Source organism: Maylandia zebra, linkage group LG16, assembly GCF_041146795.1.
Source record: "Maylandia zebra isolate NMK-2024a linkage group LG16, Mzebra_GT3a, whole genome shotgun sequence".
Taxonomy (NCBI): domain Eukaryota; kingdom Metazoa; phylum Chordata; class Actinopteri; order Cichliformes; family Cichlidae; genus Maylandia; species Maylandia zebra.
This window is the reverse complement of record NC_135182.1, coordinates 21,845,630-21,873,098: the sequence shown is the minus strand read 5'-3', so window position 1 is coordinate 21,873,098 and position 27,469 is coordinate 21,845,630. Positions and strand designations below refer to the sequence as shown.

At 38.8% G+C, this 27,469-nt stretch overlaps 1 protein-coding gene across 1 annotated transcript; it reads right to left on the bottom strand.

The window, feature by feature from the left end:
- Positions 1 to 958: 958 nt before the first annotated feature.
- Positions 959 to 21,125, bottom strand: rbms1b (RNA binding motif, single stranded interacting protein 1b). The gene is made up of 13 exons (XM_004557640.3): positions 20,800 to 21,125; positions 17,854 to 18,029; positions 15,599 to 15,657; positions 13,336 to 13,427; positions 9,325 to 9,482; positions 8,296 to 8,375; positions 7,611 to 7,726; positions 4,724 to 4,773; positions 4,549 to 4,636; positions 4,202 to 4,252; positions 3,691 to 3,801; positions 3,479 to 3,559; positions 959 to 3,378 (listed from the first exon to the last, which is right to left on the bottom strand). The coding sequence occupies exons 1-13, from the start codon at positions 20,848 to 20,850 to the stop codon at positions 3,307 to 3,309; spliced, it is 1,185 nt and encodes a 394-aa protein (XP_004557697.2). The 5' UTR covers positions 20,851 to 21,125; the 3' UTR covers positions 959 to 3,306.
- Positions 21,126 to 27,469: the final 6,344 nt, after the last annotated feature.

Genomic DNA, 27,469 nt, shown 5'->3' with positions numbered 1-27,469 from the left:
ATTGTCTTCCTCTTATATTAGTGTCAGAAAGTCAGAGCTTCAGTTTAGCCTGGATATTTAATATAATAAAAAAACTGAACTGTCTTATAGTTACCTTAAGGTAAAAATACAGGATATATTTCATATTACACCACATCTTGGAGGCCTAAATGATCACTTCTGATGCATGACTTTTATTTATATATATATATATATATATATATATATATAGTCGAAGACATAATATTTTGAGCCAGCTGCATGAGATAATAATGTCTCATTAATTCAGTGAGTGGCTATCTGAAAGACTGATTAATGTGGAAGGAAGGAGATGTGCATGGTCACATTACTTGAGTGTGTTTTCTGGGAGAAAACTGACAGCAAAGTGACCTTTATCAGCTGCTGTGTTGACGGGGGAACTAAACAGATGTTCGTTTTCTTGCATTTTGTGCATGCGTGTTTTTTTAATTTTATATGGCTGCTGAAAAATGCCAATCCACCAATAATTTATAAATGACTATAAAGATAATTTTAGGATATTTATGCATATGCTTCTTTTGGCATGTATATTTTTTTGTTTGCCAATTTGAGCTAGATTTTCTTTTCTTTTTTCCAAGCTGTCTGAGAAAAGGTAACTCGTTAACGCATATATATTTTCCAAATTCTAATAAGGCCAGTTTCCTTATAAAACCTCAATTGGAAGTGAGAGACTAAGTGAGAGACGCTTTGGATTTCAGCCCTCTGAAGCTGCAGCCAAGCTCCAATAACAACCATCATATTAAAATTTATTGTTTGACTGTTTTAAAAAAAATATTGTGCTGGCAAACCGCACAAATTACGTATTTTACATAATTAACTAATGCAAGGTTACCAACCAGTAAACTCAATTAAGATTTGTATTCAAGATTCACCATATAAAAAAAAAAAAAAAAATTAAAATTTTTTTTTATCAGGTCTCCTTGGAAATAATCAGGCAGAGTAAAAGTAGATTTCTTTTTTAATCCAAAAAAGTCAAAGAAATTAACAGAATAAAATTTGGGCAACAATATACTAGGGTGGAAAAACAAAAGGAAGTTTGGGGCTTAACAAACACAATAAAACAGCACAATAAAACAGAAATAAAGAGGAGAGATCCCTTAAACTGTACAAACAAGTTAAGTCTGGCAATTGTGGCACAAGTTAAAAAAAACAACATGTAACTCATATAGCTCTAGAAAATCTCTTATTACCTAAAGCCGTCTGTACAAAAATCTTCATAAATTAGAACTTTTTCATATAACTTAATGTCTGTTCACTACGGTGGTTGCTTATACGAGCAATTTTTTATTGATGCACCTCTTCGACTCTTGACCCAGATACTATGGCACTTGGTTCAGACACCGCTAGCAGCATTAACCTCACAGGACAGTATTACTCGTCAGTCTCAGGCATTACACAAGAATCTCAAGTAGAATTGGCCCTTTGTATCTGTTGCACAACCTAGCTAACTACAGAGGAAATGCTGCTCTTTGTAGATTCAACACAAAGTTTGTATAAACGAGCACAGATTGAGTGAACACCACAAAAGCTATGCTGTCAGTGATAATCTGAAAAGCCTTTACATTTGCCTGTGGAATCTGCTGCCAAAAAGGCTATGAAACTGAGTGAGTGAACGCAAGTAGAGCTGTCCCCAATAGTGATTGTTATTCCATCATAATAAGAAAAAAAAGAAAAAAGAAAAAAAAAGGAAACAGGTTTGAGGAAAATCAAAAAGTATTTAAAAAAAAAAAAAAAAAAAAAAAAAAAAAAAAAAAAAAAAAAACCCTAAAGGGAAACAGCTGTTTCCTTTCAGGCTGACAGGCTCCTGAGTGTGGGATTTGGTCTGGAAGGACGGGCTGGACCTGCTAACCCGGCCTAATACAGAGGAGAAAGAAAACTGAGGTAGATAACTGCTCTGACTGACAACCAGGTCGAATCACAGGCTTACTAGAGGACACCTTAGTTAAAATGGTTCAACTATTTAACAAATTGCCACTTATTTTTAAAGCACTATTTCATATCAGATTGCTTCCGTAGCACTCCATCAGTTTTTTTTCCTTTTAAATGAATCTTTACTATAGTGTTGCACCATCCCATTTTTCCTGTTACCATGAAAGTCATCTGTGGCACTTGCTGGAGCCTTCCTTCATACTTGTGTGTGTACTGAACTAAATGTAAATGTACAAAAAAAAAAGAAAAAAGGCACACTGTCCAATCTACACTCTTTTTTTGCATGGTCACCTTTGTTAAAGAGACAAATGATGGCATTTCCTCACAAGCTTTGGTGACGTAAACTACAACTGAAAGTGCCAAGTCTGATTGTTTCCTATCAAAGAGTGAGGCGCAATAAAATACACATATTCATCAAATTTTTACCCTTCGACTCTTGCAACATTTGGCCAAGTTCTATTTTAAGGCTTTGATTAATTAATTTTCCACAATCATACGTCCATGTTTCCCGTTTTTGCAAAGTGAAAAATACCTACCTCATCAAAACGACAATTAGTAATACCACCTTTAAAAAGAGAAAGCACAGCCAACAAAACAAAATTACACCCACCCCACCAAGCTTAATTTTAGCTATTCTAAAAAACACATTTCAACATCCACACGAATGCACAGCCTTCTTTCTAAATAAATATTCCATCCAATAAAATCATCTTTGGAAAATTTCTTTTGCTGCTCTAGTAGGTTTTGGAGGAAGGGAGCAAAAACACATGTTCCATTAAAAAACAAAAAAACAAAAAAAAAAAAAAACAGAAAAGGAAAAAAAGACCGCCTGCAGGTGAGAGCTCTTATCAAATTTTTTTGGCTTATTGCTGCTTTGTGGTAGTCTGTTCAAGAAATGTATCAAAACTATTAAGGCAGATTTTCAGACAGCAAGACTGAGTTCTAAGAAAAAAAGAAATCACTTTACAAGAAAAAAACAACAACACTAAACACATCACCATATCAACACTCACACAGCAAGCACAAAAAGGTTATTTTCAAATATTTGGCAAAAAAAAAAAAAAAAAAAAAAAAAAAATCCTCAGGAAAAAAGTGAACAGAAAACATCTTTGCACAACTGGACACGTGATTCTTTCTTGTGTCCTGTGCGACCCCTAGTAAAAAATAAACGTTCTAGTATGAAAATAAAACTTCTTTAAATAAACTTTGAATCCTTTGATGAACTTAGGTGTACGCTCTGAAAGCGATACCCGAAATAGTATCACTTTAAACATTTGAGCAAAACAGTGAAAGATCCTTAGCGTCCGCTGCGTTTGTAGACATTGTTGTGTGGGCTGTTGTCCAAAGGTTACCTCAGCACTACTTGGTTTGTTGATAGGAATAGGGGGAATGATTGCCAGATGAGTCCACATGTGACTGTCCACTGTTTTCCTGAAAGAAAGAGTAATAACTCAGTTTTTTTTTTTTTTTTGGGGGGGGGGGGCAAAATATTTTGCTAAAAGTGAGGCTGCAATTTTGTTGCTGCACATACTTCCACAGGAACAGTGGCTGTCGGCAGATGTGGATACTGTGGGATATATGCTCCTTGCATAGCTGTATTGGGAGCCATAAACTGCAAGAAAATGGAAAATGAGACTATTCACAAACCAAAATAAGCATATCTTAATAAATTTTTTTTCCTCTAAGACAAAAGTATAATGAGTCAAACAATCTCTCAGTTAATCTCATGCAGGTTTCTCTCACCGTTCCTGCACTACCCAAGGAGAGGTGACCCATCTGCTGAGTGAGAGGCGCCATCATAGAAGCAGGCTGCAGTGACAGAGATGGGTCAATAGAGGGCGATATCACTGTACCCTGCAGAAGTAGCAGAAGGTGAAATTTACAAGTCGAGCAAGTTGGCTATAAACATCTCGACTGGCCTGACGCATCAGACACTGTTTGTATATTGTTGCCAACTCATTTCAAACTAAGACCATCATATTTTAAATCTGTTAGAAATCATTTAGCATATGTCATTAAATACACAGCTTCATACAGTCCATTCAAAACAGTCATTTAGACACCCATAGACAAACACCTTGCTCAGTCCTCAAAAATAAATAAATAAATAAATAAATAAATCAGCGTCATCTGTGTGTAACTACTACTTTATGTGTCCGTCTGTTTACAGTAAACCAAAGACATATTTGGTGACTAACAGATTATGATTAAAAGAGAAACAGCAGAACAAAATATGGAGAACTCCTGTTCTTACTGGGTGCTGCATGATGTAAGGTTGATGAGGCATCCAGGATGGGTTCTGCATCTGGAACATCAACAAACACACTCTGTAAACAGTCTGACTCAGAGCAAATGCTATTTCCAGAGATCACGTCCTACTGCGATGGCACATAAACAAGCATAAAAGGCTATACCGGCATTTGTCACATACTTGACCTACATCTCCAAACCCCCCCCCCCCAAAAAACTATTTCAAATCTCAAAGACACATGTTTTACAAATATTTTTGAAACTAAATCACATATTTCTATTACAATGTTCATGTATTTTACATACATATGTTTTAAAGTGCATATTTATCAATAGAAAAAGTATTCAAACCTGATATGTGGAAAGCGTAGACATGTAGGGAGACATGGAAGTTTGAGTAATCATCCTGTTTGACATACTGTATGGTGCTGGAAAAAATCTGTCAAAGTGTATTGAGAATATTATATTACATGACGTAAATATATTGAAACAACAACAGTGCATTATACATGTTAATCTAGTTTACCCATTTTGCATAGCAGCTGAACTGGGATCATATGTGAGTGTCATTCCAGCCTGAGGAAAAAGAAGACAGGACTTTAGCAACTTAGATGAAGTCTGCAACTTTAAATAACATAAAACCATCAGCTGTGGCGTGACACTGGGTCTATATACACACACTTCTGTTTGTTGGGAACAGAAGATCTTTTTTTTTTTTTTTTTTTTTTTTTTTAAATAAAACACTGTTTGTACTGACTGACCAAACACAGTCAGCTGATGGTGGTTTGTTTTGTTTTCTCAAAGTGTAAAGCACTAGACCTAGCCAGAAATTATTACCACGCACTAGAAATGCAGTGCCTTGAACAGCACATGCTGTGGACTAATAATGTCACAGCGTTTATAGCTATAACTTGTGCTCCGTGAAGTGGGGCGCACATTTTATGAGGTATCAAGGAATCAATTGACACTTCTATCCCAGGATTTAAGAACCTGTGATGATGAGTGTGCTCCAGCCTTCACAAACCAGATGTTAGATGGCTTCTTTTTGCAGATGAAACCGCTTTGCCATTAAGAAACAGACCAACAGTGGTGTTGTACTTTGTTCCTCTTTTTTGGGAACAGAAGTTGAAGTCATTACTTATAATTCCCTTTTAGTTCATTCATTTGGTATAGCACACACTGTATGACACATACATTCATGCCCTGTAGAACAGGAACTAAAACTAGAGTCGGACCTTTAGCCCAAGTTAATGTTGAGCCTAGGAACGAAGACAGGATAATCTGCTGACAGGAGTGTTACACCCATACGATAAAACAAATGAGTTCAGTGGTGATCAGCGACACGGAAATTGCTCTTTAAAAAGAGCTTATTGATATAGCGCTGACTGAATGCAGACTGTACAGTCTATGTACAATGAGTAGTACCCACAGTAGAGACAGCAGAAATCTGTGCAATCTTTCTTGCTCTGCAGCTTAAATACCATGGAGTTGCAAGAAATGGATCATCCTAACCAGCTGTAGCATTTTGAGTCAGTCAGTGCTTGTTCCAACAGTTAATGAGAAAAGCCTGGCTGGTAAACCCCCCCAAAACAAAACAAACAAACAAACAAAAACACCCCAGTTTTCGCAGAACCAGAAAGCTTTTCTGCAACGTCACCAAGAAGCCCTGAGCTTGAATGACAGAATTAGCTCGTACATTTGCATTTCTCTGGCACTTGCCCAAGGAATCCGATTATCTTCACAGTGTAATATATAAATACATTCATCTTGAAGGGGTGCTAATGCTCAATTGACACATTTTGTGACTGTGCAAAGGGTGAATGACAGAGCAAACAAGTTCACCATGTTTGAGTATGCAGTGTGGTCATGTGTATTATTAGTCTCTGTGAAACTGATTGAGGAAATCCATCTCCTAGCCTACTATATACATTTTTAACTTCTGACATTTTTAATGCTTGCAGTTCTAAAATAAGACACAAGGAGTGTTTATTACACTGCTGCAGGTTTCTCTGAAAGGACTGTGTGATAATAGTCACAAAGCAAGGTGGTTTGATGATGATCTATGAAGGTACTTCAGCTACTAGTTCACCTTGTGTACTGACCAAGGGTACTACTTTTTAGCTTTCCTCCATATAATAGTGCCATTGAGATTAGACTCCACAGATATTTGTCCTCTACCAGCTCTGCCTAAAGCATCACCTGAAGCACTGTCAGTGAACTGAGAGAACTATGACATAGGTGGACACTGAATATGAGCAGACAATTTTACAGGCAATGATTTGGAGGGGAATAAAAAACCTCGGCTGGCAGTGATGAGGGCTACTAACAGGCTTAAAACAAACAAACAAAAAAGTCAGTCAGTACATGCAAAAGAAGTGGCTCCACAGTGTAGTGATTTACACATTTCCCTAACAAGCAAATCCCAAGTTTGATCCTGGGAGGAGACAGAATTCCCTTTAGGGTTGCGTCAGGAAGGGCATCCGACATTTAAAAAAAAAGTCTGCCAAATGAAACATGCGGAGCTCCCCGCTGTGATGACCCCTCGTGAATAATGGAGCAGCCAAACGTTTCTTTTCTGAATAAGCTGAACACAACATTGTGAAATGTGACAGCTTTTACTGCATGCCTTTATCTTACTCAGTGCCATCTCCATAATTAAACCCAGGACTTCCCAAACCTAGTGATCAGTGAACTGATGGGCACAGCATCACAAAAGCTTACAGACCTGTAAGCTGCATAAAAAAAAAACCCAAACAAACCCAAAAAACAAAATGTAATCTCAAGCAAGTGAGCAGCTAAAGCAAGGAAGAAAACATCAAGGCACCATTAAGGCAGAAATATTGAATAATGTGTTGTTTAGATGTATTTTTATAGTGTATCACAGATTTTGTCTTATTCTTTGAGCCGCCCCTCTAGCTGGTATACTATCCAAATTTCATGGTAGCAAAAGAAAAAGAATGTAACATTTAAACTGGCGAGTAGGTTTATCTGCAAATCTTATGACGTTAATGAATACAAGACTTTAGTGTTTTAAATGTGTCATATAATTATACAAAGACCCATAGAACAATAGGCCTCAGTCTTTCCACTGAGAATCTGATTTCTTACATAGATACCCAAGATTGACTCTTAAGAGACCCTCTAAGGAATCTGCACCAAAATCCACGGGATTTTCTAGGAATAGTGGCGCTATTTTCTGGAGCAGATGAGTTTTCAAGTTAAATTGTTATGGCAAAACATATGGCAAAAACCAAACTATTGTCATGAAACAAAAACAAGCTACCAAGTAAATCTGAAGTTACCATTGCTGAGCTTCAAATCCTGCTTCATAGCACAGGCCTCAGATTTTTGCCCTTTATTATTATTCCTATCTGCCCGTGGATTAGTAGCTGAGACTCATTCCATCAACTTACCAGTCTAGAGTCACCATCCCTTCCCCAGTATCGACCATTCTGGCCAAATTTATTCTGGCTTTGTCTCTTTTTCTGTCCACCATCAGCAAACTTGCAGAGCAAAGGTTCAGTTGGCGCTAAAATGAAAAAAAAGAAAGAGGCATGGCAAGAGAATGAAATATGAGATTTGTGTTTAACAAACACTATTGCACAGACTCATTGTTCGCCATTATTTTCTGTGTAGTCAGTCACTCTCTGAAGCCTAGGAGTACACATTTACTAGCCAGCCTGGGAACACAGACATCTAATTTGGCAGCTGTGGAGCTTTAATCCCCTCCCCTTCCTGACCAAGGCACGGCCAGCAGAGACTACTTCAGTCTAATAATCCAATTAAAACGCTTAGAGAGGGAGTGAAAGCCACACAGAGCAGCTCTTTCGTTTTCTTTGTCTATGCTCTGCCTCTTCGGGCTGAGTGTATATGAGCTCTTTACCAGCAGACTCACTGACTCCTGTTGGAAGAATGAACCACTGAGCCAGTCACTTCATCTGGCCCATACAACTCCACCCAATCTTATGCAGACTAGCCCTAATAGACTTTATTTTCTATCACATCTTTTTGTTAATGACATAGGTGTTAAACCTTAAATGCAGTATTTTGTACAATACACACCACCAAATATAGTATAGGTATAGTGTATGTTCTTACCTGCTACACCTGGAGGTGTCTTAATGAACTTTCCATTGAAGTGTGAAATGACTGCATCACATTTTTCCGTTGACTCCATCCTGAAGCCCAAAAACAGAGTGAAAAACAACAGAAGTGACATTTGCAGCAACAAGGCGTCAGGTGCTTTCCTAAAATGACTTCTTTATCAGTTAGTGGAAGCGGTGGTTTGTCATAAGTGATTTTTATCTACAAGTTCATAGCGTGCATCTTTTGTAGAATCAACTTGAATGGTTTTGGACATGCACAAAAAGATTCCCGTGATGCAATATGATAATTTCTGTTTTGCCAGTCTTGACCATGGCTTTGACTGTCAGGTATTTTAGTTAAATGTCAGGTTACGCGAGTACGACTGGCGGAAGCTATTATTATCACTGCAATTAAATAAACCAGTCATTGTGAAACTATTTTTAAAGGCGTTTCCATTTGTCCATACATGAACAGTTTCTTTGTTAATCGACAACAGCCCCAGTGTATGTGTTTTTAGGTATTATTTTTAAGAAGTGAAACAAATTCTGAAAAGGGCATTGAGATTTTTACAACAAGAATTTTTTTTTTTTTTTTTTAGTGATATAAAGATTTATTTCTACTTTATGACTGGTAAAAATCAAGTAGAACATAGCAAATGTGATTAAAACTGTGGCATTGTTAATAATAAGTTAATATCAGACTTCCTGTTGATTTTCTTGCCTGTCTGGAAAGGCCCATGCCACATGTTTCTATTCCTGGCCTTGACGACACTTGTGTTTTAGTGGCGAAAAGTAGTCTCTTCCCATTTACAGTTGTAAAGATACCTCTTTTGGCCAGGAAGCAATCCAACAATTTTTCAACAAAAAATATACAATGCTAGGTAGAGGCCAGAGAAGTTTTTCAGTTATTTCACATGCTTATTTGGTTTAGTCATACCAGTGCGGTATGCACAGGGGCGCGGGGGGGGGGGGGGGAACAACAACAACCTCTCAATACCATTTCAAGTTCTATTTCTGACAATAAATTACAAAAGAATCCAACCTTGCAAAGCCCACTCCTCTGCTGACTCCACTGGAGTCCCTCAGGATGCGAGTTGATATGACCTGGCCAAAATGCTTTAACATGTTCTCCAGTTCCTGCTCATCCACAGACACAGGCAAGTTGGAGATGTACAAGTTTGTTGGGTCTTGTTCTTGTTGCTAAGAAGACGAAGAAGAAGAAGACGAAGAAGAAGAAAAAAAGAACAAAGCGCAGATATATCAAAACATTGTAATTGCAATACCAGAAATGCCATAAACACACCTGGAAAAATATTCCTTTGTAATATCACATCCACACTGACTTTTTAGTAATGTGTAGACAGAAGAGGAAAGGAGCCACTTCCTTAGGAATTCAATATTATTTATCCTCAGTAATGGGGGAGTTTTCAGTAATAAGGGGTTGGCTAAGAGCACTGATAAGATGATATTTGCATGCGGCTCATGGTGGCTTAAGGCTCGCAGCTGGCTTCTTGATGTATTTTAAGAGCATCAGCAGAAATGCAAGAGATAGCTATGAATCCCTGGGGAGAGGCCTCTCACTATAGGCATCTGTGTTGTGTTTTTCATAAACAGCAACAATAACAGAAAATGGAATGACAACAAATTAGCTGCAGCTTAGGCAACACCAAACAACAGCAATGTGTTCAAACATAGGATTTAACCCTCAAAACTGAATGGTTGCTGGTGCCAGATGGGCTGGTCTGAGTATTTCAGAAACTGTTGTGTGGGAAAATCCCAGCAGATCAGCAATCTTTAGGGTTTACAGAGAATAGTTTGAAAAGGAGAAAATATCCAACATACTGTTGATGCTAGAAGTCAGAGGAAAACGGTCAAATTGCTTTAAACTGACAGCAAGACCAATTACAATCAACATATGCAGAAGAGCATCTCTAAACACACATCAGCAGCAGAAGCAAACAGCGGGTTGTACTCCTTTCAGCTAAGAACAGGAAGTGAAGCTAAAGTTCACACAGGCTCTGCTGAAACTGTTAGATCTTTGCCAGCAGAGTGGACACCCATAAATCAATCAATAAATAAGTGAGCTTCTTTTTATGGTTGTTAGACATGACTTAATTGTAAATATTCACGGGGAATTTTGACCCAGTACTTACCGTTACTTGTGACTTATGTAAACAGAAGTTAGATTGAGGTGAATGACCTCATTTTAAAGATCCAGTAAGTCGACTTCAATAGCTTATTTCTATCTGGATTCAGTTTTGCCTTAATGATCCAAATCGAAGTAACAATGACAATGGTACGCATATAACGACGTATCTAAAACCTTAAGAAACATTTATTTTTAATGTTTGTATTTTTAAAAAAAAAAAAAAAAAAAAAAAAAAAAAAAAAAAGCATAGTGGTTGGAGCAAGATCCCATTGGACCGCAGACACGGAAATGACACAGGACACTTGCTCCTTGCTCAGTGTTGTGTGGGAAGGTGAACTATTTTTTCCCAGACAATCCACTGTTACCAAACCAACTCTCAATTATTCATTTCCTTTTTTGAAAGATATAAAGCCACAAGTTAAATAACATGACTTCAGAGGCCACCATCGAACCATCTGTTATTTTAATATTCCTGTATATTCATTTAACAATATTCAAAACTCTAACTTGAACTGCTGTATAAATATACGATTATATTGGGAGATTTAATGAAAAGTCTTTGAAGTGGGTAGAATATCATCAGCCTGGGCAGACATACCGTAGGAGCACATCAACATGGATATACACGAAGTGATGAAAAATAATCGAGCTGTGTCACCATCACCAATTTTACTCGCAGTACTACTTTTTTTAGACAATAGCAATTTCAAATAAAACATTAAATATTAAAATATTGTTTAGAGCTGTAATATAATCTGCTTTGGTTTGCTCAAATGTAACATGAATTTATGGTCTGTTCTCTAAACTTCCACAACCTTCAGTTCCTTTTTAAGTGTTTCATTCAAGTTAACAGACAGAGCTGCTTCTGCTTCATGTATTATTGAGTGGGGCCTTTTCTAATAAACTAATCTAACATCATTTATAAAAGCTGAAAATAATGTTTGTTACAAAAAGACCACCAAAGAATTTTATTTTAGTATTTGGTATGACCTCCTAGTGGTTTTAATGATAACATGTATGTGATCTGATATGTACTCTACAAAGCCTGATGATCCAAGTCATCCCACTACAGTTTGAAAAAACGTCCTATGATACGAGGAATGTATTCGATTTCTCTCATTAATTAAGTGTCCCCATAAATATTCAGACGGGTTAAGGTCATGTAATTGTGGAGTGAAGTCCTCCGTGGTCTTCTTTGGTGTTAAAATGGTTCTTGCAAAGTGTTGACTATATTTTGGAACATTGTCCTGCTGTAGTATAACTTCTTGAATACTGCCAAAACAATGTGTCACAAAGTATTTGATACACAGTAGTACCCTTGACTCCTTATATTTACATGAGAATTTGGCTTCTCCTCTTTTTAAATACAGTTTAGAGATCACTACTCACATTCTGAGAGCCTTCTGTTGATTTTTGACTTTTTATTTTGCTAATCATGCATCTGTGAAAAAAGCTTTATGTATCGATTTCGTAATGATATAGTAACTTCTGGTCTGCGTCACTGCGATTTTAGTATAACTGATACTGTTTCTCCAAAGTGCACTGGAGTTTCATGCACCTTTAAAACTTTCAGTCAAGCCCTGAGAATTTGACACAGAACAATTTGAGTCACTTTGTCCTGATGTCATGTTTCCCATCATCACGGCGCTACTTAACGCGCAACGCAGTTCACAGCCATATTTATAGGAGCTGAGCAACAACTGCAACTTGATCTACTTGAACAAGCTTCTGATGAGTAGATCCAATCCAGCTGAGCATCAACTGATTGCCAGCTTCAACAGAAGAAAAACAAGTCAAGGAAATACTGACCAATCCCAGCAAACATGTCACAATGTTGTTGTTTCTTTAAATGTTTAAAATCCTCAAACTTTCAGATTATTTTTAAAGCTCAGATACAAATTAGTCTTTTGGAATGCTCTCAAAAGCAGAAATGTACTAAAAATGATAACAAATGTTTTCTAGTTTTGTACAAATGAGAACCAAAATGGAAACTGATAGAACACAAGTGAAGAAGACTATTAATGACAGCAAAAACGACACCAGGGAGAAAGCTGCAGGAAGAGGTTGGAGATTCAGCAAATGTCTTGGTAGAGTCCTTTTGACAGCAGTCAAGTAAAAGTACTTACTTTCTTTTGACAAGACATGAACTATGACCTCCAAGATCACTGAACATCAACTCCTAAATCACGTTTAAAGCACACACACACACACCAGAAATACCTGTTACACATTAACCTACCATTTTGTTCATTAATAATTACTGCAAATGGAACAACTGCAATCCAGCAGAGTACATATTCATTAAAACTCATTTTACATTGAGGGCCACATACAGCCCACTTTGATCTTGGCCAGACACGTGAAACTTCCCTTTCTGGCAGCGTAAAGACATTTACCTGCACATTTAACCCCGGAGATATGACAATAAAAGCTAGTGTTTCTACATGATAAATGTATAAAATTACAGGAAAAAGTTCTGGTAGCTCACTGCACATTGTGTCCCATATTCCTGTTTTTCCTGTTCCTGTCCAGTAGCCCAGATTGGAGAATTGGCGGCCAATTCTGGCCCTTGGCCCTTATGTTTGACAACCCTGCTACAAGTAATTGTATAATTCACATGCAGCAACCTAGAGGCTGCCACAAACTGGTGCATGGGTTACTTTTGTCACACATACAGTAATTACACAAATAGAGACTGTTCTCAGCACACACTTCCTGTATGATTCAATTCAGTGATCAGAGCCAATGAGCATACTGGTTGTGGAACGTATATCATGCAATCCTGCTATGTAATACCTTAAGGATTAGTTTTAAGTTGATCAAGTAGCCAGAAGGAGGACAAAGAGTGAAGCTGAGTGATTTGTATTGATGTGATATCAGGATTAGTCTGCAATGAAGCCTTACCTTTGCCATCTGAGCCTGGACACCGCTTGTCTTCAAGGTAGCCACAGCTTTCTGAGCTGCAGCGGGGCTATCAAAGTCAACAAAGCCATATCCTGAGGGGATAAAACACATAATTAGGATGACATTCTAGACCACAGACATTACATGAGGAGAAGACATGGCTCTCAACAAATTCTGAATAACTCTACAGGGGACCCTCTGAGCCACTCAGCAGTCAAACTGAGAAACATGTTGTTGACAGTTTAAACTGTGTGACATACAAAAAGTGTTTGAGCATGAACCAGCTTTTTAAGGTCATGCCACAGCATCTCGGTTGGATTCAGGTCAGGACTTTGACTAGGCCACTTAAGCCATTCAGAGGTGGATTTGCTGGTGTGTTCTGGATCATTGTCCTGCTGCAGAACCCAAATGTGCTTCAGTGTGAGATCACGAGCAGAATTCATGGTTAAATTTACCACAGCAAGTCTTCCAGGTCCTGTGGCAGCAAAACAGCCCCAAACCATCACATTACCACCACCATGTTTCACTGTTGGAATGATATTCCCTTTCTGAAATGCTGTGTTAGCCTTCTGACCCTGCCAAAAAGTTCAGCTTGTCTCGTCAGTCCACAGAGCATTTCCCCAAACGTCTTCAGGATCATCAGGATGTTTTTTGGCAAATGTGAGACGATTTTCTACATGAACTCTGCTATCCATGCCATTTTTGCCCAGTCTGTTTCTTATTGTTGAATCTTGAACTCTGACCTTAACAGAGATGTGAAGCCTGAGGTTCTTTAATGCTGTTCTGGGTTCTTTTGTGAACTCTTGGATAAGTCACTGATGTGCTCTTGGAGCAATTTCGGTCAGCTGGTCACCCGTGGGAAGGTTTACAGTGCTCCAAGTTTTCTCCAGATGTGTATAGTAGCTTTCACCGTGGTTCAATTGAGTCCCAAAGCCTTAGAATTTGCTTTGTAACCCTTCCCAGGCAGAGAGATGACAGTGACTTTCTTAAGTGTTTCTTTAGATCGTGTTATGATGTGTTGCTTTTTGAGATCTTTAAACCTCCTTCACTGTCAGACAGGTTTTATTAAAGTGATTTATTGCTTCAAGTGGCTGCCAAAAGTTTTTTTTAATAGTTTGTGCTGGATTTGACTTTTATGCCCCAGTAACCACTGAAATTAAACCTACAGCCTTCTCCTCATTCATTTAGAAGGGGTCATCACAATAACTGCCCAAATAACTACTCAGAGGCATTTCAAAGATCGATGTCAAGTGATGAGACTTGCTCTTACAAGGAATTTCTCTATACCAGGAACAGATAATGATAGAACCACCAATAGCTATCCTTGAGATAACTATTCATTCTATATTTTAAGATGTAACTTTAAAATGTGTATTTTTGTATATTACATGATATAGTTCTTTCTGTTTGTACATATAAATATGCTTGATTTGTGCGTGTGACAGCATGTTTTTCGAAAGTAGGGGGGGAAAAAAAAAGTGCTGAGGCTGCAGATACCAGTGGGTCAGTTCAGCTCTTTGTAATGGGGGTACAAACAGGGTGTATACATAGTTTATAGCTTCTACTGCTCTTGATATATAGAACACATTTAAAATGAGTCATGATGAATGTATCAGAACAGTTCCAGCTAAAAAAAAAATGGGTCACACTGTTTTAAAAAAGCCAGTAAAAAAGCCAAATAAGGCAGTTTTTAAAGTGGATAAATAAGGTCATCGCAAAAGCCTGTTCTATTTAAAATTCAGTCAGAGCCTCGCAAGGTCTTTAATGGTTTCTCATTTCACTGAAGGACTTTGATTTACTGGCATCTCTATAATCCAGTAGAGAGTGACAAAGCGATCTCTTAATCCCATTACCCCTAGAGATTCAGCAAACCCTGCTTTAGTCAGGTGAGCAATCTACTAGAACTGGAATAAGACCAACAGTGTCACTCAGCAAGAAGAGGAAGAGTTGGGCGCGTCTTCCTCCTAGGCAGCGTGCATGATAGCGACAAACCAGCGACAAGAGCCGCTGCTTAAAATAACACGAGCTGAGAGGCAGCTTTAAACAGCCTGACTGTCTGTTTCCTGAAATGATCTGAAACTACATGTCTGCTTGATTTTTTTTAATGACAGAAGTCACACCCTGGATGCTGCAGTTTTTGGAGAATTTTAGGAATGTGTAGGTGCTATATATCTTGCGTGGCAGTTTCCTTTCATGCATATTGAATCTCAAGAGAGATAAAAGAGGGCAGTGCTGGTAAGACAAAAAAAAGAAGATGACACACCTTTGCACTTATTTGTAGCCTTGTCCAGGATAGCTTTTGTTGATACAATTTTGCCATACCTATGGGAGGAGCAGAAAGGCGAGGTATTGTTAGCAGGTTTGCGCACCAGACAAAGCCAGTTATAAAACACTTTGACTGAGAGAAGAGGTTGAGCAACAATCCATGACATCACTGTAAAAACATGAGAAACAGGAAGTGGTTTCCATGTGGTGCTGAAAACCCCACAGTGCTGCAAACAAGTAATCTCCAATTTCAAATAGTCCCTTTACCTAAACCAGTGTTTTAAACTTTTAACAGTCTCATTGTCTCTTGCAAGAAGGAGGGTTGCTGAAGGGCAACATCCTTGCAAAGTCTATGTGTCACAGGCTGTTTCAAGATTATATTTAGGCTTAGTAGTGAACTATATACACATTAAAACCGTCTTCACAGAAGACTTTTTCACTGACAGATTTCTCTAAAGTACTGACAGACCCATGCCTCATGAAATACAAAGATTATCGCATTCAAATGATTCTTTCTTGGCATTAGCCGTCTTTCCAATCCATCGCTTGAAGGTTTAAATTAGTTTAGTAAATGCAAAGTGGTTTACTTGACCATTTTGCATTGCATGTCATGCTTACAGGTCACCACAGATTCCATTCACTACATTGCTCCTATGCTTTCCCTTTTAATCAGGATACCCTTTTAAATTTCCATGTTACTTAAGACAAAACCCTAAATTGCTCTGTCACAAATATTATGTAATAGAGATAAAAAGTGCTTTTGTAGGTACAACGTTTAGTCCTCTTCAAACTAGAAAAGGGTTAGTAATAAAATCTGTGACCAAAATGGGAATAACAAGACAAAAGGAAAATCTCCAGAATCTTTATTTAGTTTTGTTTTTTTAAATTGTACAGTATTTTCCAAATCTGAAGGGTTTATATGCCCTTGCTTCAGGACACAATGTAACCCGAAACAAACTGGAGGATATATAAGCTACAGATGCTAAACTGGGTGAAAGAGCATGAACTTATGACCCCTCTTTCTCCTGAACATTAATTTTAATTTACTCAACTACAGATCCTGTTACTTCTCTTACAGAACCATCAAAATGCAGAACATTTGCATGTATCTAACACGTAACCGCTTATCACAACTTTCAGATCATTCGCTGTGATCCAGTGAGGTATTCTGAATGCACAAGTCAAGTCTTGTTTGCTCCCATATTTAAAAAGGAAGTGGTAAGCAGCACGTTTGATGTGATCTCTGCGATGCACCTATATACACCACGACAAATAAAATGATTCCAACTACATCCTCACATGATTCGGAAAAACAAAAAAATCCCCAGGGTCAAAAATTTTCTTTTGGACCCGAAATTTACCTATAAGCCTCTGCATACAAATGAACCGCACATTTTTCCTTCTTATTCACTGTCATATTTTTAAGATGGGGCCTCAGAGAGAAAAGGAAATGAAATTTCTGATGCGCCATGGTCTGTCTCCTTGGTATATAAAAAGCAATCAGGATGCAAAGAGGGCTGTGAATGAGCTCAGTGCATACCTTTTCTTTTTTTCCCCCCACACATACGATATATGAAATCTTTGACTCTGTGCCCTGCATGCTGTCAAGTTGAGTTATGTTCTATTTTTCTCTTTCCATGTACAGTCCTTGAGATAACTATTAAATCAGTATTGAAGTGTATCCTTGAATATTGCTGTTATATTGCTAAAATGACACATTTACCTCTTACGTCAACCTGTTTGCATTCTCATAAATTTACAGTATATGAACAAAAGCACTGGGCCACACCTCCTAATCTTTGAATTCAGCTGTATAAAAATAAAGCAACAAGCCACGCAGTCTACCTTTACAAGCAATTGTAAAAGAACTGGTTATCCGATACCACCCCTGCAACAGGTTTGTGAAATTTATTTCCTCCTGGATATTCTACAATTAACTGTAAGTGTAAGCACATCAACTCAGCCATGTAGTGGCAGACCACGTAAAGTTAGAGAGCCAGGTTGCTGAGTGCTGAAGTGCACAGTGTGTAAAAGTCGTCAACGCTCTGCTGACTCAGCGACGGCAGAGTTTTAAACCTTCCCTGCATAAACATCAGGACAAAAATTGTGCACTGAGGGCTTTCATGGTGCGATATTCCAGAGTGCTTTTGTCCATATAGTGTTTTTCATTAGTCACAACCAGTGCAAACTAAAATAAATCAATGAATGATCAATGGCAGATAATAAAGGACAGCGCAGGACGGTGGTACTCACGGCTGACAGAGCTTGACTAAGTCATGATCTGTAGTTGAAGGGGACAGGCCTCGGATGTAGAGGTTTGTTTTGCTGAGCTGCTCCCAGCCTGCAGTGCTACTGCTGCTGCTGTTGTTGGTGCTGCTGTTGGTGCTCGGGCTGGGTGGAGCCATGGGATGTGACAATAGAGCAGGTTGCTGTTGTACGTCAGGGAAACAATAGGTTAGACTCGTTTCAAGGGTTCATCAAAAATCAAACAGGGTTTATTATCCATTCATACATGTTGTTACAATAGACACGTACAAGGGGAAAAACAAGGATCTGTCTGAACCCTGGAAACCATCATGGAAACATGTAATGTCCAGTGTGAGAATTATTATTATTATTTTTTGCATACCACTGATTCATAGATACAGGGCAATCCTCAACATACCTCTGCAGTCAGCATAATCAGCCCACACAGCCACCTGTAGCTTTGACATCAGCATCACACTAACGTCACAATGCCTCAGGGTGTCGAATAAGCTATCTGCAGCCATCTAAGGTGTAGCTCTAAACCCTTTAACCTCAATATTCTGCTATAACATGCTTTACTTATTTAGGGACGGCTTTTCAGACTTCAATATATATGTATGACAGTCTTTTCACAAAGTGAACCAACGCTTTCAGTGTCAGCATTGTGTTTGTTAGCTACTGAGCCTCTTTATCGAAGGCGGGGAATATAAAAAAAAAAGCAAAAGTAAAAGTCCTCTGGCGACTGAGCAACTTTGAGCTTTGTGTTTACAAGACACAGATGTCCCAGTCTGACAGAACTTCTCCCCTTGGGGATTTGTCTCCCTCCTTGCTATCTGACAGTGATTACCCCCGACCTCCAATCCCTCCCCCCACCCCCCTCTTTGAAGAATCACACGCTGAGAGGAAGCTGATGGCATCCCAAGCACGAAGTGGTGACAGGATTGAGCAATCCAAATCTGGACGTCAGCCTAGAGGATCTTCTCTTGTGACCAACTGGTCGCCTGCCTCACATGCCTTCACCATGAAACAAGCCTGACCTACTGTTTTCCCACTGACTCCAGGCAAAAGTCTCTATCTCCCTCACCCTTAACCACCAGTCACCCGCTTTTCGAAGCATGGTGAGATTGCTACACAATTTGAACAGAATGAGATTAATGAGAAACAACTGATAAAAGTCAAATTATTAATTGCCTAAGATGGTGTTTCTCTTGATAACAGCAAACACAGAGTTTTCACATATTGTCAGGCCAAAAGATGTAAACAATAATTACCTTACTGGGATTCTGCAAGTACCGTATCATACACGTTCAATCTTAACTAGCTACTACACCTCCTGTAACTTTTTTTTTTTAATCTTCACAGTTTCATTAAAATACACTATACGTAATCCTTTTATATTCCTGTGGATGGTTATGGGAGGACTTAAGCCTGTGGGTGGCTACACCCTGAACCAGTCACCACTCCATCACAGAGCCAACAAGGCCATGCTTACGGTCAATTTAGCATCACCAATTAACCTAACAAGTATATTTTTGGACTCTGGGAGGAAGTATCGAGAGAGGCACAGGGAGCGCATTCAAACTCCACACAGTCAGCAGATACAAAGCAAGAACCCTCTTGCTTTGATACAACAGTTCAATGTGCCACCCAAAACCAAGAATAACAAATAAGACAAGTCTTATTAGGCAAGGCAAGGCAAGGCAAGTTTATTAAAGCTAAATTCTTGGTCTCTCAAAAGACAGACTCTTAAGCAGACATGAATCACATCCTGGAAAAAAAAAAAAAAAAAGCATAGCTGATGCTATCTCTGGGTACATCATTAACAAATATATTTGTCATATTAAGAACTTAAACAGTAGGAAAGGAGATGGAGCTTTTGGTTGTTTTTCTTCAAGTTATATCTTTAAAACGTATATCTTTAAACTTGGCAGAGTCACTGCTGAATAATAGTTTTGTTTAAAAAAAACAAAAAAAAAAAACACTCTTTTCAGCTCTAAATGCCACATAATATAAAGTGAGACATGCCCTATATGCATGCACCTCGGTGACTGTTTATAACACCAACACACAAGGCAAGGCGATCTTAAAAGAGGATTCCGGCCACAAAGACCACAGCTTCATGTTTCAAAGCCTGGGACTCAGGTGGCTGTAACCTCCCTTTTTCTGTGGGGCTGAAAGTGAATTTGGCTTTCAGACAACTAGCTGATGCAGGAGTGCGAGAGACTGAGATGGGGGAGAGGACGACATCTTATCAGCCAGCTACAGACCAGCGGAGCCCGTCATATCCTAGCCGGAAATATACACAGGGTTTCCAGTAACAGGCCTCACCCATGGAGCTCTAGCCACAGGATAACAGCATGAGCAGCGCAAAGTAAATATGCTTATTCAAACCACTGACTCAAGGGCTGTTTTCGACATCTATATGTAACTGGCACAAAGTAAATCCATCAGCGGGCAATGAAGCATCCATACTGTGTAATTATACGCTATAGAGGGGAAGATCTGTAGCCTTCAGCAAGTAAACTCAGTGAATGCATTTACTCTCGAATAGATAAAGCAGCCAGTGGCTTACTGCGCTGACAGAGAGCGCACTGAAACAGAAACCAAACAAAATAGAGACTGGTGCAAGTAAACATGCACCCTAGAAGTTGTTATGCGGGGTTTAGTTTATGTAAAGTGGTGTCGATGGCCAGTTCATGTTGTCCCTACTACAGGACCTGGACCGCAGCCCAGGAGCAGCAGGTATTCTCATTATTCATAAGTAGCCTATGTGGCGATTACATCACAAAACGTGAACGCTGCCACTTTAAATAACAAGTAAAAAAGTTTTCTCGGTTCACATTCGGTTTATGTGCGCTGTGCGATTCTGTCATACAGACTTATTCCATAAGGCTGCCGACGAGGCAACTTTACGTCGTAAGCCTGGTCTTTAGTAAATATTTGTTTATTTACCTGTTTGCGATGAGGAGTCCTTATCGGGTTTCCAGTATTGGCAAAAATCATCCTCAACTGGACAGTGGGTGTTAGTTGTTGCTAAAGCTACAGATTTCAGGTGAAATGCACCAAACTCCACGTACAAGTAGAATATATGTTGATAGATATCCTCCTTACTCCGCTAAAAGACAAGAAAACTGGTTTCTGCGCATATTCGCTGTATACATATCCTTGTTGTCGTCGACTATCCGGCAACAGAAACCTCCGCAAATTGTCCCAACTTCAGTCGCCCAGCCCCGTCTCTTTTCTACTTAGCGACTATACGGGCTTCATTGATTTGCAGTCAGCGCCGCACAGGACAGACGCCGCTACGGTGGGAGAGACCATTTATGCTTTTGGGCGTAGGGGGGTTGGCGTTCATGAAAGGTAGCCACAATTAATTCCAGCTACCACATCTTTTGTTTAATGAGTATTAAATATATGTCATGTATTATAGCTGAACTGTTCTTCATGTGTGCGAGACTGTCTGTAATTTCCTCGTTATCTAAACACATAAAACCAAGGCGCTGTTTCTCCCTCTGTTGTCGTTATACGTATTCAAGGCTACATACCAAACGTTCCACTGTGCACATCCACCGTCCTGGATGTGTTACCTTGGTGTTGTTCTACGTGAAAAACAAAAGGGCAAAACAAGATCTGTGCTATTAATTGTTTAGGTGCAGCCACCTGTCATCAAGGTGAAATCCAGTGTTTATGGGTCATGCGTCACCCTACCTTAAGCAGCACATTTATTAGCCATTAGCCAACTCTACAAGTCACGGTGAAGAAATTGGGATACACTAATAAAAACCTGAAAACAAAATACTGTGTCTACCTACAATCATAGCTTATAAGGTCTCTCAAACACTGTAGCTACATATCTGGCTTGAAAATACTAAAGATAATATGTTTTCTCTCATGTTGGCAAACTGACCCTTTAACCCTCAACCTAACCACATTTTTTGCATACATGGAATAACACTGGGACCCTGGGGGACCCAAGAAGAATTTACTATTAAAACCAAAAATATAAGAGCAAAAAAATGCAAACAAAATTAACAAAAAAAGAAATAATAAAAGTATTATCACATATGCAAATAATGAAATCTAAAGATTATTTTTCTTTTTTTTTTACAAGTACAATCAATTTGCAAGTTTCTTAAAACTAAAATCTGTACTTTTTAAAAAAATTTTTTATATAGCTTGCAGCTTTTATGCAAAGTGCAATCCATACTATTAAATAAAAGCTTATTTACCATTCTTTGATTCTGGCATCACTTTTGATTCTGGTATAAATTCGTTTTCAGTAATTTCAAGTGTCGTATTTAAAGGGGGAAATCAATCCATCTTTTTTGACCTCAGTGTAATTTAAATAAACATGCAACCAGCCCGCCCAGAGATGTAATCTCTACCGCATGTTCCTGGTCTGCTCCGGGGCCTCCATTATGCTTAATTTATGCTAACGTGGTAGTGTCCATTTGGAGAAGTATTCGCCTACGGAAAGGGGTTTTCAGCCACCACAAAAATGCTCCTCTGCAGTTCTCCAAAGTCCCAGCAAGCATAAAAAAATACAAAAATACAAAATGGATAAACAGTGGCTGCAGTGGATACTTTTCATTGTTTAACACTTGGTTTCAGAACTTAACTCTCCTCCCAGGTTGCCTGATGCACAAACAGCAGCAAAGCAGGAGTAGCCCACAGACTGGTTGTACCACTTATTTTTTGATATTTTAGCCCATCTGGCAACAGACATTTTCTGCAGGTTGATGGTCAGTATGAAGCTGCAGATGGACTGCATTGATACTTTCCTGTCTGTGATTCAGGACCAAAGGTAGCAACTTTTTCCAGCAGATCATCCAGCTGAGCATTGGACAGTCACACCAGCAGGTGGTTTTCCTCACTTCCAGGAGGGCCATTGCTGTGCAGATTGGGGTGCGTGTTGTAGCACTATCAGCTCTCCTATTTTGTGTGCGACGTAACCAGGTCATGTCTAAGCTCTCAAAGGTACAGTAGATCCAGCAACATCTCCAACATTCTGATAACACTGAGCTTGGGAAGGTCCCCATTCAGATGATGAAAGCAGCAATGGCATCTGAGTTTTTCTTTAATGAAAGAGTGCACCTACATCTCCTGGATACTATGTGTTCCTTTAGTTTGTACTTTAATTTAAGACTAATTGTACACATTAGGTGAATAAATAGTTCCATTTATTAAAACTGCATAGGTGGAATTGGGTATTTTCACACAGATCCTGTGGAACGCCAAAACTGTGTATTTTTAAAAGGTACTAATCAAAACAAAAATAAAAAACAAGAAGCCTGCCCTTCTTTGAGGTAAGAAGGGCAGGCTTTGGTATAAAATCAAATCAATCCACCTAACTGTCACCAGCTTCTGATTGGAAAACACAATGCTTTTGGGAGAAAGTGTTATGCTACAGCCGTTGTACAGATATGCCTTTATAGGCTGCTTAAACAGCTTTCTTTCATGGTCTGGATTTCAGTTGGTTAGGCTAGCAGCTGTTTTGTATTAGGTGCGCATGGTATTCTTTACCAGTATCTCATCAAAATGCAAATTTGCAAAAACGAGAGACATACTGTGGTGGAGTATATTGAAAAAGGTCCCCAGGGCCTGAAGTCACTGAAGCGATCCTGAATCTATGATATCACTGTCCTTTTAATGAAGGCATCTATATTGATAAATGTAATGTGCGGTAAATATTCCTTAATGAGACCAACCAAAGGTCACCGGTAATGTAGAGAGGCTCGCCAGGCCAACAGAAGTCAATGGTTCAGCAGTAAAAGAAACAGAGAGAGAGGTCTGATTCAGCAGTCTACTCAGGACACTGGAGGGGGGTGGGGTGGACAGAAAGTCAACTGAATACCACTTTTTATGAAACGGTGAAAGGAAAGGTTAATGCAGCTTCCTCCTTGTGAGTAGAACTAAAAACAAACAAACAAACAAACAAAAAAACTAAATTAACTCTGTATCTTCAACTCCATTATTTATAAGAAAACTATTCTGAATTTATTTATACCAATCTATTGGTTAAAGACGGCTGGGGTAGGGTAACAGTTGCCCAGAGTGCATGTCACACCATTAGCCATGGGGCAGTCTAGACTGCACATGCAGATTCACTCAAACAGGCTCAAACTTGCATATGAGCAAAGATTAAAAGATCACATACAAACCTTTATCCGCACAGATAGACAAGCTCAAACTCTCTCTCTCTGACTCTTTCTCTCTCTCATACACACGCAGAGACACACACTCACACTCACTCTGGGTATTTCCAAGGGAAATAAGAGAGTGAGGTTATTTTAGGACATTGTGCTACTTGGCTACTTGTTCTCGCTCTTCCCTGAACTCATGAAAACAGTCTGTACCAGCAAACAAGGGGGATATAAGAAAAAGTGTTTTGCCCTCACAAATTCTAACAATAATTACAGCCTCACAACTCGACCTGTGAAAGCCAGAGACACGTTTGTTCTCACTTCCCCCTCGGCGTTAGACTCCTGACAAGTGGCACTGCACAAATCAGGGTTGCATGGAGTTTTAGCAGCTCCAGGAAGCTGTTAGTAACAGCTCTGTACCTTCCTGCCTGGATGCATGGCTTGGGTTGAGGTGGGGGTGCACAAACTCTCTTTGGTAGCAACAGAGTCATTTCCCCTGACTCTTGGCTATAAATTAGCCACAGGGAAAAAAAGAAAGAAAAGCTGACAATGCCTATGTGTGTTTGTCTTTAATTCAGGTGCTGGCAGGGGTGGCATTCCTGACAACTCCTATCAGTTATCCCAAAATGACTGAGTCACCCGCTCGGTAATGAAAAATTGAGGATGATCCTTTTTAGCGGCTAAGAATGACATCATACATTATGGTTCAGTAGATCATACATTAAGATGTTTGAAATGTCTTCCCCACTCCTCAGTGACCCTCACCATATGGTACATATCTGTGTTTGACTTACAGCATTATAAAGGACTTGGATTATTACACAGTTTGCAGCAGTGCCATTATTTGTCAGGTCCTTTGGTTAGGTGATCCTTTAGTTGTCATAGAACATATCTGTTTATGTATGAAAGAGACAGATTAAGGACACAGTTGTTTAACATTTATTGCACGTACAATGCATGGCAATGCAATGGATGAATCAAGAATCCAGGGAAATATTCAGTGTTAAATCTAAAGTACTAATAGGTCATGATAACTTAAAAATTATAGCATAAAAATGATAGCGTTTGCAAATAAATTATAGTTTAGTTGAATTTTTTTCTGGTGTGACCTTTTCCTTAGAAGCCACAATGAAGTGATGTAAAAGCATCATAAAGATAGAATTGTAAATACATGCCTCCTAAAGACCACACATCATCTCTTTATATGTGTCGTCACATAAAGGGTTTGTGTGTTCACGTTTGCCACATTTCCATATATATGCGAAGCTTTTCTTAATGCTTAAAAATTTCTAAGAGGAAGTAACTGCAAGTGAGGTTAAATTGTGGAGTTTGAACTTCATTTTGTTAATGTCAAATGTCCTGCAGTAGTAAGCGTGCAAAAGGAAGTTCTTTCATGCCTGATACTCATATAACCATTGGGCTGCTCCATTGTGTGCATTCTGCTGCCAGGCAACTCTCAAAACTATATTGTAAACATTGTGTGGTGCTGTTCAGTCTTTGCATAATACTGTTGTCTGCGGTTCCACCTCATGCATTCGCCTTGACATTAAAGTTTGATAATTAAAATTTAGGCTGGTGGAGTCTAAGAGACATTTACAATAATTATTAACAATAAAAAATGAGAAGCAACAAATGAAATTTAGGGAAATTCAAAGACTTGGATACAGATGGCAGGTGCAGTTCTATCAAGATCACAGTAAGAGATTATTTTGCACATCAATTGCATGTCACCATAGCCTTTTCGCACTTTACACACTCATTGTTCTTTGTTTTATTAAACACTCTGGTGATCTCAGATACCAGTCCTACCAGCCATCCATGTGTTTGAGGATGTAGAAATACACCTAAAAGCATGATTTTCACAGCTTTCATAATATGATAACTAGCAGAGTGAATACATGCTGTGTTTCCTCTTGCTCGTAGATATCCATCTGGAATCTAAGTCTCTGATAAAATTTTCATGAGCCTGAGTAATGAGGAGCACTAGAGGGCTCTTTATGTGAGCCGAGATGCCCACAGGTCAACAAGGGACTTTCCTAGCCATTCTAACCTCATATACCCTTTCATTTATTTAGTTTTACTCCATGCACACTGACTCTTTGTACTATTTTATGCTACAAGCTGTATGCTTCCCACCAGGATTCTTAATATTCAGTCGGTTTCTTTAATGTTTTCACTTCTGAAAATGAATCATACCGATTTGTGCCTTTGAAGATGTTATGAAAGGACATGCTATATTTATATCACAGCTGTAACATCAAAACCCAGCTTTTTGAATTCATGCAGATAGTTTTCAGGGATGTTCCACATGCCTCATCAGAGGCAAAAAAATCCTTTGAAAACATACAGTACATGCAACCAAATACTGTGACCAGAAATCCCAGAAATTTGAGAATGTTTTCCCATGAAGAAAGTTATTCAAATATTCCCACTGCATCAATATCATTCACAGCTCCCTCTCACAAACCAAAGTGACTCTTCCTTTCCACGTGACTATTGATTGTGGGTTTCCAGATTGCTTTATCTCAACCTGACAAATTAGAAATCAATGCACATGTCTGAGCACAGCCAACAATAAGTTATTGGCTCATCTTGACTGTTCAGGATCACTTATTTTAGGATAAAGTTAAATAAAAAGGTAAAAGTAATAGATAAAAGTAAAATATGATAATTGTTTGGGTTTACCACAGTGGTGTCAAAATCTATCATCCAAAGTAAAACAAAACTCCAGATCTAACAGATTGAACGATATTTAAAGTTGGTAAAGTCTCTAAAATGAAAATATTCAGGGATGGCAGGACTTGCCCATAATGCAAACTGCATTTTGTTCAATGAGAGCTTTGCGGTCTTGCTCTGAAGTATACAGGAACAAGGAGAGAACTTCCTCTCACTATCAATCAGGAAATTCTATCAGCATACAGGAAAGTATTGTTGCAGCATTTCTGCATGGTGCCAATGCCTTCTATACTATACTGTGCAAAAGGTCTCGAGCCACCTGCCATTTCCTTATTTGCTCAAGAGTTTTGCTCTGTTCTATGGACCACAGTGTGTGCAGAAATAAGTACTGTGATTTTTACATAAATTAGATCACATTCCTAGGTTAGTCCAGGACGTTTAGGACATCTCATATTTTCAGCTTGCATTGTCATGTTAAATAGCAAGGATCCACCTGGAGTTAGAAGAGTACTGCCTGCAGAGTTTCATCATTGTTATTATTATTGTTTTTTTAATGTTGTGGTTTTCTTGAAAGACAGGTTTTTTTTTAAATTCTCTTCACCTCTTCTCAGACTTCTGAAATCTGATCTGGGTGTTTCTCCCCACCCCCCTTTTCCCAACCTCCTGCATGCCAGAGTACTTGGCTCTGCCCTCAGTCTGGTCTCAAGTTTCTGCAGACCTACAGCAGATTGTTTATTTTGCTGGACATGGAGGAAACACGGATGGACCCTTCACTGGCTCAAGATTTACTGTTAAGCCAGGCT

Coding starts and splice junctions, on each gene's coding strand:
- rbms1b (XM_004557640.3), bottom strand. CDS start 20,850: ATGATTTTTGCCAATACTGGAAACCCGATAAGGACTCCTCATCGCAAA. Junction 15,658..17,853: donor TTAGTCAAGCTCTGTCAGCC/GTGAGTACCACC, acceptor CTCCTCCCATAG/GTATGGCAAAATTGTATCAA. Junction 13,428..15,598: donor GGCTACAAATAAGTGCAAAG/GTGTGTCATCTT, acceptor TTATCCCCTCAG/GATATGGCTTTGTTGACTTT.